We start from the raw sequence: 17,806 nt of genomic DNA, 5'->3' as shown, positions 1-17,806 counted from the left end.
ATTTCCAGTGTATCAGTAAATACCATGATTTGGACAGTAGCACGTAAAGTCTTTGCTCATAAAGACTCCCAGTACAAATACATTAAGCCTGCTACCTGAAACTGTGAAAATAGAAGTAACTGTCTCTGGGAACCAGCAAGTGCTATCCTGACTCAAAACAAAACTTTCCCGTTCCTTACTGTGTATTTGTGCAAAATCTGAATACAACCTTAACGTCACTAAGCAGAGTAACCTCTTTCAGAAGCCAAAGCTGCGGGATTTCTCCTGAAAAGATGCATTTGGAAGGTAACAGAGCTGCAGGGACGAGGTCATGGTGGGAAATAAACGTTTCCCCTGGAATCCACCCGAGGGCGCCCCTGCCCCTCCCAGGTCCAGTCTGCCGCGGCTGCGGCGGAGAATCCTTCCCTCGGCTTTTTACTGGGCAAAGCAGGAGATTACAAGTGTTCATCACAGAAGTGAAACCCGAGTAGCTTTTTGGCTTGTTCCTCTATTAAACGGCAGTGTTTGAGCCAGAAACCAAGGTGTTGTACTAAACTGATTTTCTCTAAACAGCTCAGGTGAGCTTCAACATCAGAACACATCTGATAGAACAGGTTGGATATTTGTCCCCATAGAAGTGATCAACAGCTCCATGCTACCATCACAGTCTTTGCACCTCTTACCTGTTCCGACTCTTCATCACTGATATTAGTTCTGCCCAACATGGTAGCTTTGACAGTGGAGAGAATTTTCAGCTGTGTACTGATGGTTGGGATTCGCTCACAGACCTAAGTAACAGGGATAAAAACCACTTCATATTATAAATTGAACCAATACTTTATGCATCCATTTTTTTCAGATAAGTTTTTATTTTCTTATACTATTAGAAAATTAATATGCATAGAGGTGATCCTAAAACCTTTAAAACTATCTGATAAATATTGGTAGGGTATTTTAATCTTATTTTACTTGCTTTGGAAATACCTGGGATGGAACCAACATTTTTCCATTTTTCCTGATACTCCTAAAACATCGGTTTGGTAGGAATAGCGTGATACATATACATATATATCTTTGGCTGAGATTGAAAAAACTCAGAATTGTTGCATTTCTGGTACTATTCTTTGATGCAAAGGAATGAGTGAATGAAATACAAAACGATGCAGACTTTAGACAGATCAGTATTTGTAGTATAGTATTTTTCCAAAAGTTCTTTCAACCTCAAATTCTAACTTTACAGAATATGTATTCACATAAAGATATGCAGGAGAATAGTTTGCAAGGATAGTGTAGAAGGCAATCTTTCCCAATGAACTGTACTGATTGCTAAGAAGTGGGGACTTGGCAGGCCTTGCCTGCCCAATGGGGATGGGTATTATAAAAGAGTGGGTCAGGTAGTCGAGAGCAAGTTGCAGCTGGAGCTGAGGAACCAGGGTTTGCTGCAGTTTGGGATGGAGGCTGCTGGCTGTGCTGTGAGGAGGAAGGGAAGGGACACGTGGTCATGCACGGGACAGACAAGGTAAGAAGATGATGCGTGAGTGACAGGTTTAGGTGGCCGGGTAAGGGACAGCTTGGGGTTAGCCAGTCATGAAGAAGGAAACTTGCAGAGAGGAGAGGAGTCAATGCTGTGTGGAGCTGCCTGTAAGTAAAGGAGTCAGTACTGTGTGAAGCAGCTAATGAGGAAAGGAGCCAATGCTGTGTGCAGCTGCCTGTGAGGAAAGGAGTCAGAGCTGCCTGAGAGAAGGCATGAAAAGTTTTTAATACAAGACTGATAATGGTGTCACTCCAATCTATCTCGACATAATTACTACATATATATATATATATATATATATATATTCCCATGGGACCTAAAAACACAGACCTCCACAAAGCTTTCCAAGCCAAGGGAAGATACCCACGACTTACTGGCACAAGTCCTGCGCTCACCCCGACAGAGAGGCACAGCAAAAGCAGCGCGTGAGGGAGGCATTGCCAGTTCCCTCGTTACCTGCAGGAGGTTTGTTCTGATGCGCTTGTCCGTGCACTGCTTGGCCACCTCCTTGGCGAGCCGGGTGACCTCGTCGGACGCCTTGGCGATGTCCTTGGCGCACTGGATGAGGGCGCGCTTGTTGCCGCTGCCGCCCCTGACCAGGCGCGACATCTCTGCCATGAGCAGCGCCATGCGCTTCGCCGCCGCGATGATGTCGTTGCCCTGCACGGAAGGACACGGTCACTGCTCCGGCCGGCACGGGCCGCCCAGCGGCACTGCGCCGTGGGCTACCAGCACTCACACAAGCTAAGGAGGGAAGAAGAGGTTTCTTCAAGGAACAGGGAAGATCTGCACTAACTACAGTGTTTATGACTTTTTTTTTTTTTTTTAAAACACTCAGGAAAAAGAAGCTCACTTCAAAACTGAAAAAGACGTTGTAAAGTGTTAGTTTGTCCATGGAATGAGTTACTGCTCTGATGACTAGATTTTAGGATAAAGCATGTTATTAGCCTTTGAAATTCCAGATTTCCCCCAAAAAAGACTTATTTTAAAGTTAAAGCAAAAAAAAAAAAAATGCTAAACAACCTGTTAAACCACTTGTAGTCACAACAGTTGAGCATGAAATTTTCAGTGGCATCTGAAACTGAAGTTGTTAAATCACCAGCTGTGCTGCTAATAATGCTGAAGGATAAATGGAAGAGAATCTGACACAAAACTTTCGTCACCGGTAATGTGGAAGTGAGAGACAACTTTTGCTCCTTTAAATGTTATTCCTTGAAAATATATATTTTTTGATACAATCTCTCCCTTTAAAATAAAGCCTTCAGAAGAGAAGAGCACAGATTATCAAAAGATAATTTAGTGATATTTCTTATATTAAAATCAAGATTTCTTGTACATCAAAATTAACAGTCACAGAAATACATCTGAGAAATATTTAATATGTAAATTCATTGTGACCAAGGCAAACCATTTCTTATACACTGTTCCAAAGAGAAACCTAGTGCAAGGGAAAGCAGACCTAGCTGATTGATTGTTAGTAGTCTGTCAGTACATTTAGTGTATTTCTCTTATTCCCCTTCACAGAAAGTTGTTAGTCAAAAGAACTATTTGGTGCTTTGAAGCATTCCTGTTAAGTGGATGAAATAGTAGCAGAGTGAGTTTAAGTATTAGCACACGCTTTCCCTGGAATAATCCCACAGATAATGACCAATGAAGTTCAGAGCAAAAAATTACACAGTGAGAACCCAGCTGAGCCAAGGTATCCTCTGGCCTATGCACACACTTCTGTGACTCACTACGAGCAAGTTCTAGATGATATCCCAAGCATTTTACAGATACAGTGACCCAAACAGCTGAACTACTTGTTACTGTGACCTATTAGCTAAACAGTTTGCTATTATAACCTGTTAGGATATAAATGACATAACACAAAGCTTTTCCATGTTTTCACGTAGAAGGATCAGTGTTTAACAAGTTATCCAAGCACCAGAATCTGAAAAGGACAAGAACATTTTTAAAGCCCTTTTTATTAAATGGTTTAGTATAACTATCTAGGTAAGTATACACACACTTATACATATGCACACTCCCCTAACATTTGTTTGTTATGGGACACCAACCTTTTTTTTGCAGCATGCTATGGAAAGTGCCCAGTCTTGCAAACGTTTGTGCTTAGACAGAAGACAGGCTACTCGTGAATGTCTGAACTTTGTTAGATTTCCACAGGTTTCATTTAGACAGGACCTCAATTCAGCAGCTAAGAGCATTCAGTGCAGCTTCTTCAGAAAAGAATTCTCTCAAGAGCAGCATTTGCAATACAGCCCAGTGCAAGCCAGCAGTCAGGCAGTCTCTTCCATAAACACTGCCATATAAAGCATTCCTTGTTGGAAGGGATGTTAATTGACGGCATCAATTGAGGCCAAGCACAACAGACACCTTAAATGACTTCTTGAATTCTGTATACTTTTCTGTATCCGGAAGTCATTAGGAAACCATTAACCATGGCTTCCCAGGTAGCCCATGTGAATAGAAAAAGGAACCGAAGGGGAGGAAGACAATCCCTATTTACAATTTGAAAACTGCCATAACAAAGAAGACCAGGCAGATGCAAAGGGAGAGGAAGTCTTTGAATATTAATAAGTGACCCCAATCAAGCTTCAATCCGGCACTGACAAACAGATCTAGCAAACTCGTGAAGCCACTCTCAGTCCTTAAAATGAAGTGCAGACACTTATTCATTCAGGATGGCGGGGCCCAGCAGGGATCAAGAGTGGTGCAAATGTGTCAGCGTTCCAAGTGGCCGGATGCACTGGATGCACGCGGATCAGTCCCCGGGGACTCGGGAGTACCTTACTAGACCACTTGGTTGCTTCCCGATGTAGAGACTGAGCAGCAGCCAGAATGGGCTGGTTAACGGGCTGATTGGTTGGCATTAACAGCAGCTCAGGCTCGTAATCATCTTCAGTGTCATAGGGGAGAGTGAATTCAACATCTGCATCATCCTCCTCATCTACATCTACACCAGCCTCAGCCGCTTCGTTAATCACAGTCACATCAGGCTTTGCAGGTGGCAGCAAGGGTGGAGAAACGGGACAGTTAGTACAGGAAGCAGAACTGGGTAGAAGAGCACAAACTGAGCAGTTTTAGTGATCAAAACATCCTCTTGGCCTCTCAGGATCTGACAAGGCAGCTCTAGGATCAGGTCAAGGGGAGGATGGGAAGGAATACAAGATTAGCAGAATGAAGCTAACAGTTCACCTGTGAACCCAAGTTACCAAAAATAGTAAAAAGTTTCAGTTCAAATATGCAGCAACATTTTCCATCTGAGCATTCAGCTTCTGCAGACAGAGGCTGACCCACAGAACAGCATTTTCCTGACGGGAACAATGAAATGAATGGCTTTTCTGTCTCAATGGAAGCCTTCTGACTGCACAGGAGCAGGCACAGCAGCTGATGACTGTAGTACTTGTGCAGATACAAAGCTTTGTATGGAAGCCCATTCATATGTGTGATAAGAGCAGATAGCAGCAGAAAAGCCACTGACACTGCTGGCTGTAGAGGGAAAAAAACAAAAAAAAAAAAAAAAAAAGAGAGATGGGATGGAAGACACTGTAAAAGTGAGTACTGAGGTACTGAACAGAACATGTAAAAGAGCAACAGAGGGTTGGAAAAAAGAGGCTATGTTGAATGCCATGAATACTGTGAATATTACAGTTCTTAAAGACTGAAAATTAATGAATTAAAAAGAGGATTATTAAGCATATGATACTGTTTTGCCACGATATGTTGTATCCATTACCTTAAAAAAAGAGGGGTAGGGGTTCAAGCAAATAAATTATATTAGAGAAGTTCTCAAGGAAGAGACAAGAGGTCTAACAATATAGACATTAATAAGACAGCAATATTTCAATACAAAAATAGTCTACAAATTAACTGTTTTTCTTCAACTAAAGCCAAGCGTGATGAAAGTAAAGGTACCCTTACCAAAAACTGCATTTGCAACTGTGTTTTCCTAAGATATGGACTTTTATAGAAGAAAAAAAAAATCTTTGTCAAGAAAAAAAATCTGTCAACAGCATACAGGAATTTTGGAAGTTCTAACACCTGTAAGGGCAAATCAACCTTCAAAGGCAGCTTTTATTTAAGTCTCAATCTAATGAAAAGTATCCAAATATCCCTCATTTTCTGATTTATACAAATGAGTGGGAAGCCAGAGAAACTAAAGCAATAGACATTGTTCAGCTTGTGTACCATGAGAAAAATGGAATACAGAAAAGCCCAGAAGCCACTCAATGAAGAGCAGCTTTTGTAAAGAAGGTGAAAAAACAGCTTTGCATTCTTAGAAGAATTAACTATGTTATCAACATTTTTTTAAAGACTAAGTACTTGTTCACCCATCCCTCCCACTTTACTACAGGCAAAGTACTAATAAACCAAAGTGAGCAACAAAAAGGCAAAAGACAGTGGACACACAGTCTGTTGAGACTTCATATAAGCAAGAACTCATAGTTGTTTTTCCAAGTCTAGCCCATATTCCTCAGTAGCACTGCCCATCAATCCCTCATCCAGCCATTGAGGTGAGTTTAGAGACTACAGAAGTGTTTTTAAAACTTCTTCCCCCCAAACAGACTGTGAGAATAACTGAGCTCCTATTGCTAATATGATACTGCTAAAAAAATACTAGGAGGACAATTGCCAGGCTTACTTACTGGTTTTGTTAGCCTCAAATTAAAGAAACAGCAATGAATACAGAGTTTTATAACCTAAAGTCACTGAACTTTGAAGTCTTTCATGATCAGCAAGCAGTTTTAAGGTCTGCTGTTTGGCTTTGCACTATTTAATTCACAATGCATATACTATACATATACATATTTTATTACCTACTCTGTATTGTTAAGTTACTAGTTCTGGAATTCCAACATCAAAACACCTTTAGGAAACCAAGATTAAGGCTTTTAGCATTGAAATTACCTTCTGAGATCACTAATACATTCCAGTAATGTCCTTTTAGAAATACAAAAATGTGTTTGGTATATCCAGAAGTATGGGGAAAATAGAGCTTTGGATTTTGGATAAGAGACGCCCAAACAGATTTGCAGAAACTTCTTTTATATTTTATCTGTGCTTGCAAAACAGGATGTTCCTTTAGCACAAAGCACTAAAGTTGATTCTGTAAGCCATTCAAGTTTATCTCCTTACTCACCGCCTAATTTAATGCGGAGAAAGGGTGAGATTATAAAAGCCAAATTCTGACCCTTACATTTAGCTAAATCTCTGAAGTTCTTACTCAGCACTCAGCTTCTGCCAGAGGAAAAATGCAGCTCTTGGGGGAATGAGGGAGTAAAGAGAAAAGCAAAACAAAGTGATATTAGCATTTATGAGACTGACAAATTCACACTTTGTCATAGCACTGAAATGGGAAGGAAATTCAGGATTTCTGCCTTAAAACCAAACATGACTCACTCCAATAAAAGAATGAGACCAGGCCACCTACACGTGGCCATTTTTCCCATCATAAATGCATCAGATTAACTGCAAAGTACCTTGCAGCTTCTTCCAGAATTAAGACAAACCAGGTCAGGATTCCTGCAGCTGGGATTTGCAACACCCATATGGACTTTTCCATACAGACTTTTCCAAGTCACTTAAATACAGTGATCAGTTTGTCAGCCTGCACAAGCGTAAGTATTAGTGACTGTCTAGGCAACACCAGCACCAAGGATCACAAACACCTTAGCATACAGAGCATATTTGTGTTCCCTACATTAACAAAGCAGTCTAGCAATTCTAAGTACTGTTGACTCTAGTTCACTCTGATCTTGAAAAGGTTTGTAATTCCTCCTACAGCAGTGTTTTTACTACTTAGTCTGTGAAAGACACTGTCATAAGACAAAACACACTGATCTCGAAAATAAAATTAAAAGAGAATCCTATTAGCACAAAACACTTATAACAATTTCTTACCTTGCTCGACCATTTCCGGGCTTCATCATGCAACTGTCTAGCAGCCATCATCATGGGCTGATTGATTGCTTCTCCTGCCTTTTGCTCTGGGAACTCTTCATCCTTTTCTTCAGGTGGTGGTGGTCTGGGTGGGGGAACCTCACCCTCTGGCAGCGGTGGTTTTGGAGGAGCGAGCTCATCAGTCAGCTAAGGAAGGCAAACATCTTATTGAGTGCAATAAAAGAGAGCAAAGATTGAGTAAACAACAGCGTCATGGCAAGACATGACTGTATGACCTCAGTTTTTCAAGTGCTTCACGTTAAAGAAAATACCATGCTTTCATTTTCCCCTTTAAATGCTGGATTGGTATTTTTTAGACTTGAGGCTACTTTGTATGCATGGCTGGCCAGACAATACCTTTTATTTCTAAGGAATAATAATAATATACTTAAGCAGTTTCAGTGTAATCTACACATCAATGACAACTGCGTATTTTGTTACAAACTACCTCCACTTACATGAAGGTGCTCAAGGTCAGGAGGAGGAGGAGGAAAATCAGGTTCCTGAGGCTGGAAGGCTTCTCTGACTTTGGCCACAGCTCCTAGAATTTTGTATCCAGAATCCAAGAAACTCTTCTGCAAACCTGAACAAAAATTCCATTACAGTTTAATAACAATTTAGTAAAACTTGGTAATATTTAGAACACTACCCCAAAAATTACTTCTATAATGTACTGTGCCAAGTACACTAACATGTGTGTTTAAAAACTACTAAATGGTTTACAGCAGACTTGCATGCTTGAAATGTTAGTGTCATATGCAACATGCATACAATAAAGCCTTGGCTGAGTAATAATCACTACCAATAGCCCAAGTAATTCTCTGAACAACTTTTAGAATAAAAAAAAACTACTGAATACTTTCTTATATAAAGTAGTATTACTTAAAACTAGTAACAAAAGCCTCTAATTAAGAACATGAAATCACATATCATACTAGAAGGCTGAATTCTTTTCTCTTGAATATGCCAAAGGCCTTTAATTGCATTTTAGAATAGCAGGATGCAGCAGTTAATGGTGTGAACTTGGTTTCATCATTCTGAGAAGTAAGTGTACACCATATTTACGGAAAAGGAGATACACAGCTGCACAAGAAAAAAATGAGCACTACTTCACATCATCTCCACTCAATAAAAAGCACATTTTAAATTAGCTGACTGAATCCTTACCAGGATCAGAAATGTTGCCTGCCACAGCTTTAGCATCCATTACCATGGGTGATATAGTTTTGCTCAGCTCATCAGAGGCTGCTTTAACAGCCTCCCGAAATTTAGGGTCTTCTGAATTTTCCACCTCCCGTTTTGCAACCAGCAGGATGCGGTTTGCTCGTCTGGCAATGCTGGTGGCACCAGCTACCAGCATCTGAGGTTGCATGTTGGCCATTGCAACTTTACATTTATCCAGGTCCTTTTTAATGGCCTCTTCTGATGCATCCAACAGAGATTTAGTATCAATGGCTTCATCCACCAACCCTACAATAAAAGTTAAATACATTAATATTCTAGTTTCATCTGTGGAAGTGGATATTCGGTGTTCCAGAGATTGTTCAAAACCAGAAAAGTATTTTAAAACTGGGGTGTGGGGAAAAGCAGAAGAGGACATGGAAATCTGACCAAAGTAGTGCTGCAGTTTAGCTTCTGATTCTGTTCAGAATCTGTGACAGTTTTCAAATTCTGCGACAGTTACTGTGGTGAAACTTGTTAATGACACCCCAAGCTCTTTCTCCTCCACCATGGAATGTTTCAGTCAAGAACTGCCTTACACAGTATATGCAGCAGAGACTCTTGCTTCACACTAAAATTCTTTAAGCATATTCAGTACTTTTTGTACTCTCTCGTTCATTCCAAAGAAAATATCCCACTGCATGTGCTTTTCATATAGTGGTGATTCATAACGACAAGGCAGTGAGATTTAAAATACCCAGGATTTAATTACTGGGATGAAGGAGGAGATAGTACACAGTCAGCTGCTCAGCAGGTCAGTGCAAAGGATCTGCACTTGGGAAAGACTGAAACATTTCAGTGCCTCAGCAAGATCAGGAGCTTTGTATTCTTCTCTGTTTATCGAGCTGTTACAATATTTTGAAAATGTTTTCTTTCCTTCAGTTAATTATCTGTCTTATTTCAACATGCCAAGATTATATAGAAGAAAACCTCAAGTTGTCATAGTGACATATTGCTAGAATAGCAACTGCAATAGAAAATGATAGTATTCTGATTTTCCCAAAAAAGAACTAAAGCAGGATTTGCTTTTCTACAGCTCAGTATTAACAGATAAGAAGCCAGCTACTATGTATATCCTGTAACATGTACATATTCCTGGAGTCAGAGAACACATTCCCACTTATCTTAATTTATTTTTAATCAGTCATCATTCTTTGCATGTTTCATCAATCTAAACAGAATGGAGAAAAAGCTATACAAGCTAGTTAGCCACAGGTAGGATCTTCAACAAAAATTCCTACTTTACCTGTCATTTTTTCTACATTATCAATCCACTGGTTTTTCATGGTCTCAAAATGTTCATAAGCAGCTTGATTTCCAGGGTTTCTCAGGAGGATGCGAGCTGCTGATACTACCTGCCAACAGAAGACATTTTTAATTATCAGTACACATCAACATTATGCACATTCTTGAAAATGCATTTGTTTTTTTAGGACTGGGTGTGTAGCTTCACATTTGAAAACATAGTTCTTTAATTGTAGTGCAACATCTAGCTCCTTGAAGATCTACTATGCTTCTGAAATTAGCAGGCATAAATATGTCTTTCTGGAACTTCAGGAACATACTAATTTATCTTATAGACAATTCTTGAAAGCACTAAAGTACAATACTTATTACACTACCAATATTTAGATATAAGATTGTTTGGGGAAAAAAAAAAAGCAGTTTTTCCACTTACATATTTTACTAAGCCTCAAAATAAATTTGTTTCAAGTATCAGTCACAGACACTTCTGTGCAAGAGCTGAAGAATAAAACATATAATTTTGTTCTACTTAGTATCATGTATAGACATATTTGCCATTCCCCTTCTAAGAGTGTCAGTACTATGTTCCTTGTTGGCATTAGCAACTTTCTCTGAGAACAGAAGCATAAGGAAAATTGGCCAGAAGAAGAAAAATCCCAACCCTTTAAACCCAGCAAGCACCTGTGGGGTGAGTTCCCTTGCTGATTTCACTGTTGCCTGAATGCCCTCCACAGTAGTTTTATTGGCAGTTCCAACTGCAGCTGCTTTTTCTGCTGTAGCTCCCAGTCTAGCAGCATGGTTTTCAAAGTTTGCTGCTCTTTCATCAAACACCTAGTTGTCAGAAGAGAAAAAAAAAATTAAGGAGTCCTAACCTCTTTAACAGAATACACAATTTCTTTGAAGGGCCAGAGAAACCTTTGTAACATCCCCACTTAACTCATCTTGAGAGGATGCAAAAGGACACAAAAGCTTTGAAGACATTTGTCTTTTTTAATCTTTACTAACTCAATGGGACAACTAGGGAGATGTATATACACTTTACAGCTTCAAGGTATGAAGTTCACTACTTCCTGATGACTACCTCTGCGAGAAGTACTCTATTAAAACTATTTTAGCTCAGAGATTCATCTTCAAACCCATAATATGAAAGTAACTATATTTGAGAGATAAATAAGGGGAATTGCACTAAAAATTCATATGGGAAAAAAATTCCCTCTTTGCACAGTGCTTTCATATTCAAGAAACAGAATACTTGGACAAAAAGCTATCCTGTAATAAAGCTGAATTCTCCAAGGCCTTGGGAATTATTTTGATCATGTAGCCAAAGGCCAAAATAGCCAAGCAGAACCACCAGACACATTTTAGGTACTTCATGTGCAGCCAGTGGCTTTCAAGTACAGCAAACAATATCTAGCAAGAGAACAGGTTTAGTCTATTGATTAATTCTGGCATGAATTTGACTATTGTAATCAGCTTATGTGATGCTGAGATTAAAGAATCAACCAACTAGTGTGTTAGAGATTTTTGCACAGGAATTTTGTGGCCCACTGCCAGCAATGTAGTACCGACAACATAGGGAGACATTTGTGCCATTTCCCGAAGTCAGGGACAGCACTATTTCCAGGGTTATACAGTTCAGTCTCCAGGATTCTGGAGAGGTTTGCATAGTAATCATTACGTTGCCAGAATTAATAAGCATGTAACACAAAAAAATACCAATTCATTTTTCAGAACACTGATTTCGTTTTCAAAATACCAAGTCAGGTAAAATTAAACAATAACTCAAGCTTTATATGATAAGAAAAGACCACCTGGGTATACTTGCCTCATCTCTATTGGGAGCATCAGAGGGAGCAGTGGCTGCTACTGCTAACAACTTAATAGGAGTTGTGGTGTCACTAAAAACATCAGAAACTTCCTGGGTCATTGCTTCTTGCATCCGTGATTTAAGATCCTTTAAAAAAGTGCAAAATTATTAGCATATGCAAGATGGATATAAAGTTGTAGGGGTTCAAATTCTATAAAACCTTCTGATAAAAAAAAAAGCCTGTTCCAATGGCAGACATTAAGATAAAATTACTTTAAAAGTATGCCCAATTAATCACCTTTTACATCATTTGAAATATACCAAGTTTACATACCACTCCTTGAAGCAGCATTAGAAGCTATGATCAGCATCACTGGAGACCTTGCTCCTCAAATTCACAATGCTAGCATAATAGTTTCCTTTAGGAGAGACTTAGATTTTCCTTCTAAACTGTTCATCTGAAACTGACCCTTAGGGCACGATAACAAGGCCTTTCTAGAAGGTTTGTTTTAAACACCTCCGTGAAACCAGCAGGTCGGGAGCTGTGTTTTTGTTTTCGCGGATGCCTCCCACACTCAAGGCTTGCTCAGAGGAGTGAAGTCCTTACCTTCAGTGAGTCCTGGAGCTGAGCAGCAACGGCCCGGGCCTGGGGGGATTCGCCCTCCCCTCGAGCGGCCAGCTCAGCCAGCTGGGCAGAGAGCTGGTCCACGCGGTCACACTTGGCCAGCAGGTCCTGCCGGTACGGGCCCATCATGACGTTGGCCAAACGCCGGCCTTCGGCGACCAGCCCTCGGATGGCAGCCTGGCCTGCAGGGACAGGGCAGCGGGCATTAACACTGCTGCAAACACCCCGTGGGACAGCGAGGCACCACCCAGCACTGCTCGCACACCGCACGCGTGGGAGTTCCCGGCGTTTTAAAAACGCTCGTCTGGGTGCTAGAAAAGATCTTGTGCAGTTCATCACTGAACGATTACGGATCGAAACCACAGAGGAGTTCAACTGTCTCCAATTTCTTTCTGTTTAATTCAGCAGCTCTAGCTAGAGATACATCTTTTTAAACTAGAGTGGCCTGATAACAATTAACCATGGCAGCTGTCAGGCATTTCTAAGTAACTAATCCATTGATCCCAATGGAAAGCGCTTGCAAATTTCAAATACTGCAATTCATCTCCACATCAACAGAAGATGAGCAGCAAGAGGGGAAGACAAGACAAGCACGTAACTTTTAAAGCCCAAAGCCCTCTCCCAGAATTCCAGAAGCCATAAGAAAGAAGTGTCAAGTAGTCTGGATTGGAAGGGACAGTGGGGATAGGCAACACCTTACAAAGCCTCCAGTGTGTTGAAAGCTTTTCTGTAAAAAAAATTATTTTTAGCATGGGTAATTTCCTTCATTCACTTCCAGATGCTTCCTGCTCATTCACAGAAATGTAATTCTCTGCCCTTTCAATAATACAATAGCAGTATTCTTTTAAAAGAACTCATGTATTAAGTACATCAAAGACCTACTGAAGAATATTTTTAAGATAATGCTAACCCACAAGTAATCCAAGTTTGTGATCAAGCTTAAAATTACTTAGGAGGTTGTCACAGTGCCAGACTATCCAACAATCACCCAGCACTGCTACTATCTTTTATATTCTTAATTTCCTTTTCTTACGAGTATCCTGCCAAGTGCCAGCAAGTCCTGAACCACAGTTACATGCTCATTGAGAGCATACTGGGATTATAAGATCCTCTTTTTCTTTAATTATTACCATTCTCTTCAGGCAACCCAGAAACCATACAAGAAGTGATACTTTTAGGTCAGGTTCACGAGTGTTCTTCTCTTCTCTGAAGGACATAATCACTCAATTTGCTGGAGTGGGTATAAACTCAAATTTGAGATACAATATTTGCATCAAGAGAAAAGCAAGGAGCAATCTTGTCTTCTCTCCAGCACATGTTCTTCCAATCTTTAGGAAAAAACACAAAGATAATCATGGGCCAGCTTAATTCCGTAATTGCAGTCAGGACTTAGCTCCAAATTTCAAGTCTCTGCACCAGTGAAGACTCAATGCATCCTCAGCATCTCAGGAGCAATAGTTTACAACACAAAAATTAGTGACAGGTTGATTGTAAAGCTGGGGGGGGGGGAAATCAGAAACACTTACCTACTCCCCGATCAGCAACTGTAGGATTGTCTATCCACCTTTGAGCTTGTTCTATCTTGCCCTCCAAATGGACAGCTGCTTTAACTGGCCTTGTATTTGCTACAGCCCTGTTTGTTTTGGACTGTAAATTCTGAAGTGACGTAGCTATTTGCTTAGCCAATGCACGGGCCTCGGGAGAGTCACCTTTCCCACTAAGGATTAAAAAAAAAAAAAAAAAAAAAAAAGCACAGTCATATAAAGATCATTTACAGATTATCTCAAATTCAGCAGGAAGACCCAACAAAAGGTACTTGATATTTTTAAACAAGGTTAAATTTGACACTTGGGTTGAGACTGTGAGGAGCAATTCTCTGCTATGGTACTTGGACATTCATATGCTCAGCAGAGCACCGAGGTGGGGGCAGGCATAGTACTGTCACTGCCAATACTGGTATAAGAATTGATTTCCCATTTCCATGGCTGTTTTATGAGCAACTGCAATCATGCCATACAGATTACAAGCAGAAGAGTAAGCAGCCCCAGACCAAAGGCTATATATAAACTTGACAAAAGGTAGCACATTAAGAACTACAGCAGCTAAAGCTCAATAAAAACTTGATTAAAGCATCTAACTAACAAAGCAAGAAAAATATTTATTGCTATATTGCATCCAGACTTAGGTGAAGATTAGTTTGCACAATAACTGCTTCCCCTCTTTCATTCTCAAGCAGCCTCTTTGCAAAACAGAGAAATGTAATTTCTAAAAGTCGTATCTTCTGTATAGTTTGCAGTTACAGCTTAGAACACTGACAGCGATGGAAGTGGTAGATATTCTACCTTCATATTTAGTCAACTGCTTAGCAAAAACCAGTGATGACATCCATCTACATAAACTTACATTTCCCATCACCTTGTTGTTTTGACAGTAAAAACAAGCTCACTTTTGGCTTCAGTTTCGTTCTCAAATATTCCATAAGCAGTGGAAAGAAAATACTTCTATGTAATACATCTCTGGTTACCTTTTTTAAGGAAGCTGGTGCAAGCTAGGCTTTGAGATAGAAATCACTAGGCTGAACAACTAACAAGGATTTATTTTAATCGTTAATATCCTGATCTTGCTCAACATTGTGAAATGCACATGAAAGTCACTCAAATAAATTAATGGTGATGAAACAAATACTTACTGTCGTCGGAGATCTGAAAGCTTGGCAGTCAAAGCAGAGATTTCCCCCAAGGAACGAAGGATATCATCTCTTTCTTTAGGCTCTTCACATAGTTCTGCAACTTTCCTTGCTTCATTCATAATTCCCCGAATATGCTCTTCTCCTTCACTGCCCCCGTTAGGATCTGCAAGCCAATTCTTCATAGAAAGAAGTTGTGTACAAGTGAAGACAAAAAGTAATGTTTATTCTATACATGCTTTTATAGAGAAAGAAGTAGCAATACAACTTTCAAAACTTTATTTAACAGAAAATACTTCTTAAAGAGTATTTTTTCTGGTTTTTAGGTACCATGAAATTATTCTATTGCCTCAGAGATTTTCTGTTGCAAAAAAAAAAAAAAAAAAAAAGTCAAACTAGATAAAATCTATCTAAAGATTTTACTTTCTCTCTCCCATCAACATTTGCCAACAATATTTTAGAACCAAAACTGAATCACTGCCTTTAGAAACTGATGATGTGACTTGGAGGAAAAAATTAAAACAGATGCTCTTGAGTCCAGGGTGGTACTTTCACAGAGCTCTTCCTAAAAAGTCCCATTACCACTTCATTTGATACATATGTAATATTAATGTATCTTTATATATTGATAATAGACACATATACACATTTCAGTAAAGTGTATACACACAAGGTCCATTATTTGAGGACCATCATAATCATCACTGGATAAGAGACTGACCTTTGAGGGATATTAAGAGTAACAAAAATAAAGGATCAACTGAAAGAAAATGTAGTTTCATTAACATGATTTCTCTTGTGTCATTAATAGGAAGTTCTAAATCCTGAACTCTACTCCTAAAATAGAGCCCAAAGAAAGGGCTCTGGTTTTATCCACAAATAAGTCTGCTCAATCTGAAACTCTTCTATTATTTTCTTTAAAAAAATTAGTTTATATGCAAATTCAAGGTGTTCTGTCATTTTAATTTAATAACCTTGAAATTTTTAGTAATGCCAAATAAGTTATCAAAAAGGATCAACTGCCCATATGCTGTAAATTACTGAATCCAACATTTTTCTTTGTTACAGCAAGTATCCCCTCTTATGTTCTTCCTATGAAGTAACCATGTTTAGTTTGGAAACAACTGCAGTAGTTCAATATACCAGCTCTATCAGCAGCAATGTAATCACATTCTGAAGTATCTGTTAATCAGTAGTGGTACCTGTGCAGCATCAATCTTCTTAGCAATGGCCTGCTTGGAGTTGGTCATGGCCTCCAGCTTGCGGGCTGCATTCTCCACTTTGGCAGTGAGCAAGTCCAGGCCCTGGGACACCTGCTGGGCTTTCTGCATAGCCATGGGTGTAGCACCCTGTCCTCTGCCCGAGACAAAAAGAGCACCACAGATTCAGCTCAGGACTACAAAAGCTACTTTCTAGCATTTCAAAACCTGTTTATGAGTATTCCCAGCAACTATTACATGAGATATAGTATTTAATCAGATTTTGTTTCCTCCTTAAGGAAAGAGAAAACAACCGAGGAACAGAAGAGATAATTAAGAGTGTATTTTCCCTATTCCAGAATGCGACATTCAGCATCCTCAGAAGAATAAACATTTTTTAAGTGTCAGAAGGTAAAGCCATTTGAGGCTACAGTTCCAGTACCCAGGACAAGGCCTCTACTCTCCTGATTTACAGACTGTTGCAGAGAGTCAGAATCTGCAGGAGTTAAAGTCTTGCCACATCTAAGTGAGGATACAAAGTAAAAAAAATAATATGAAAATAAAAAAAAATTAAATTAAAATAAAATATCTTAGCTGCCTCAATCACGTGACACACAAAGTTCAGCAAAATTTGCCAACAAAGGATAAGCAACAACCACCACATGTGATCTAACATCCCAGAAAACACCTAAAAAGTAGAATATCCATGTATCTTTAATTTGGGTATACCCTCTTTGGAGAGCAGACTTAACAGGAGAGTTTAAAATTTCCTTTCTGCCTAATTTGGAGGAAGTTTATGAGTTAGACAACAAGCAAATTCACAATTATCTACTTGAGCAATTCTGATCATCCTATTATATAATTAACATTTCTCTTATTAAAAAAATATTATTCTTATCAGAAAAGAAGACATTGCAAGTAAAACAGGGAAAATACAGTTCTGGCCTGCTTTTCTATAGGTATGGAAGAGACAACTGCAGAGAAAGCATTTTACTAGCACTTGGGAAGCGTCCGTGCCAAGTGAGAGCTTTACCTAGCCCGGAGGTCAGCCAGCTGATCAGTCATCTGCCCCAGGGTTTTGCACGTGCCCAGGATCTCTCTGCGCTCTTTGCCTGCACACAGCTCTCCTGCTTTGCCAGCTTCATCAAGGATCTGCCTTATGGCCTGCTCACCAGCATCCCCTGAGACACAGCATCAGTCAGTACAACAAACAAGACATTCCTTGGCATGTACAAGAACACTGCTATATGACATCACGTCATGTGAGCTGCATGAGGTTCAGGCATTAAAGTACATTAATCAAAAACAGAGATACACACCAAAAAACAACAATTCACATCCAGCTTTTACAACTGTATTAGTTTGGCTTTGATTTCATACCAAGTCCATCTGATAAGGTCTTTCAACATCCAAATGAACAAGCCTCTATCGAGTTTGATTTACTTTTATTTGCATACAAAGGTGAACCAACTCCTTATATAAGTAAAGATGACTGCAACTAAGTGTCTATATGGCAGATTGTCTTGACATAAAATTTTTAGTTTGAAAAAGAAAAACACAAAGAGAT

At 39.5% G+C, this 17,806-nt stretch overlaps 1 protein-coding gene across 4 annotated transcripts in view; it reads right to left on the bottom strand.

The window, feature by feature from the left end:
• VCL (vinculin) overlaps window positions 1–17,806 on the bottom strand; it is a 64,634-nt gene that overhangs the window by 8,988 nt on the left and 37,840 nt on the right. For 2 of the 4 annotated variants that reach the window (XM_062496679.1, XM_062496678.1), the window contains exons 8-21: window positions 17,273–17,420; window positions 16,243–16,396; window positions 15,044–15,219; window positions 13,881–14,071; window positions 12,337–12,536; window positions 11,748–11,876; window positions 10,604–10,753; window positions 9,924–10,032; window positions 8,624–8,926; window positions 7,915–8,039; window positions 7,418–7,603; window positions 4,303–4,512; window positions 1,970–2,173; window positions 663–767 (exon numbers count right to left, since the gene is read on the bottom strand). In XM_062496679.1, the coding sequence (XP_062352663.1) occupies window positions 663–767; window positions 1,970–2,173; window positions 4,303–4,512; window positions 7,418–7,603; window positions 7,915–8,039; window positions 8,624–8,926; window positions 9,924–10,032; window positions 10,604–10,753; window positions 11,748–11,876; window positions 12,337–12,536; window positions 13,881–14,071; window positions 15,044–15,219; window positions 16,243–16,396; window positions 17,273–17,420 (2,390 nt within the window). The remainder of the gene's footprint in view (window positions 1–662; window positions 768–1,969; window positions 2,174–4,302; window positions 4,513–7,417; window positions 7,604–7,914; window positions 8,040–8,623; window positions 8,927–9,923; window positions 10,033–10,603; window positions 10,754–11,747; window positions 11,877–12,336; window positions 12,537–13,880; window positions 14,072–15,043; window positions 15,220–16,242; window positions 16,397–17,272; window positions 17,421–17,806) is intronic. The other 2 variants (XM_062496680.1, XM_062496681.1) reach the window with 1 other exon arrangement.

This window comes from Cinclus cinclus, chromosome 7 (assembly GCF_963662255.1).
Source record: "Cinclus cinclus chromosome 7, bCinCin1.1, whole genome shotgun sequence".
Classification (NCBI taxonomy): Eukaryota; Metazoa; Chordata; class Aves; order Passeriformes; family Cinclidae; genus Cinclus; species Cinclus cinclus.
Note: the sequence above shows the minus strand (reverse complement) of the source record. Positions and strands in the feature narration are given on the sequence as shown.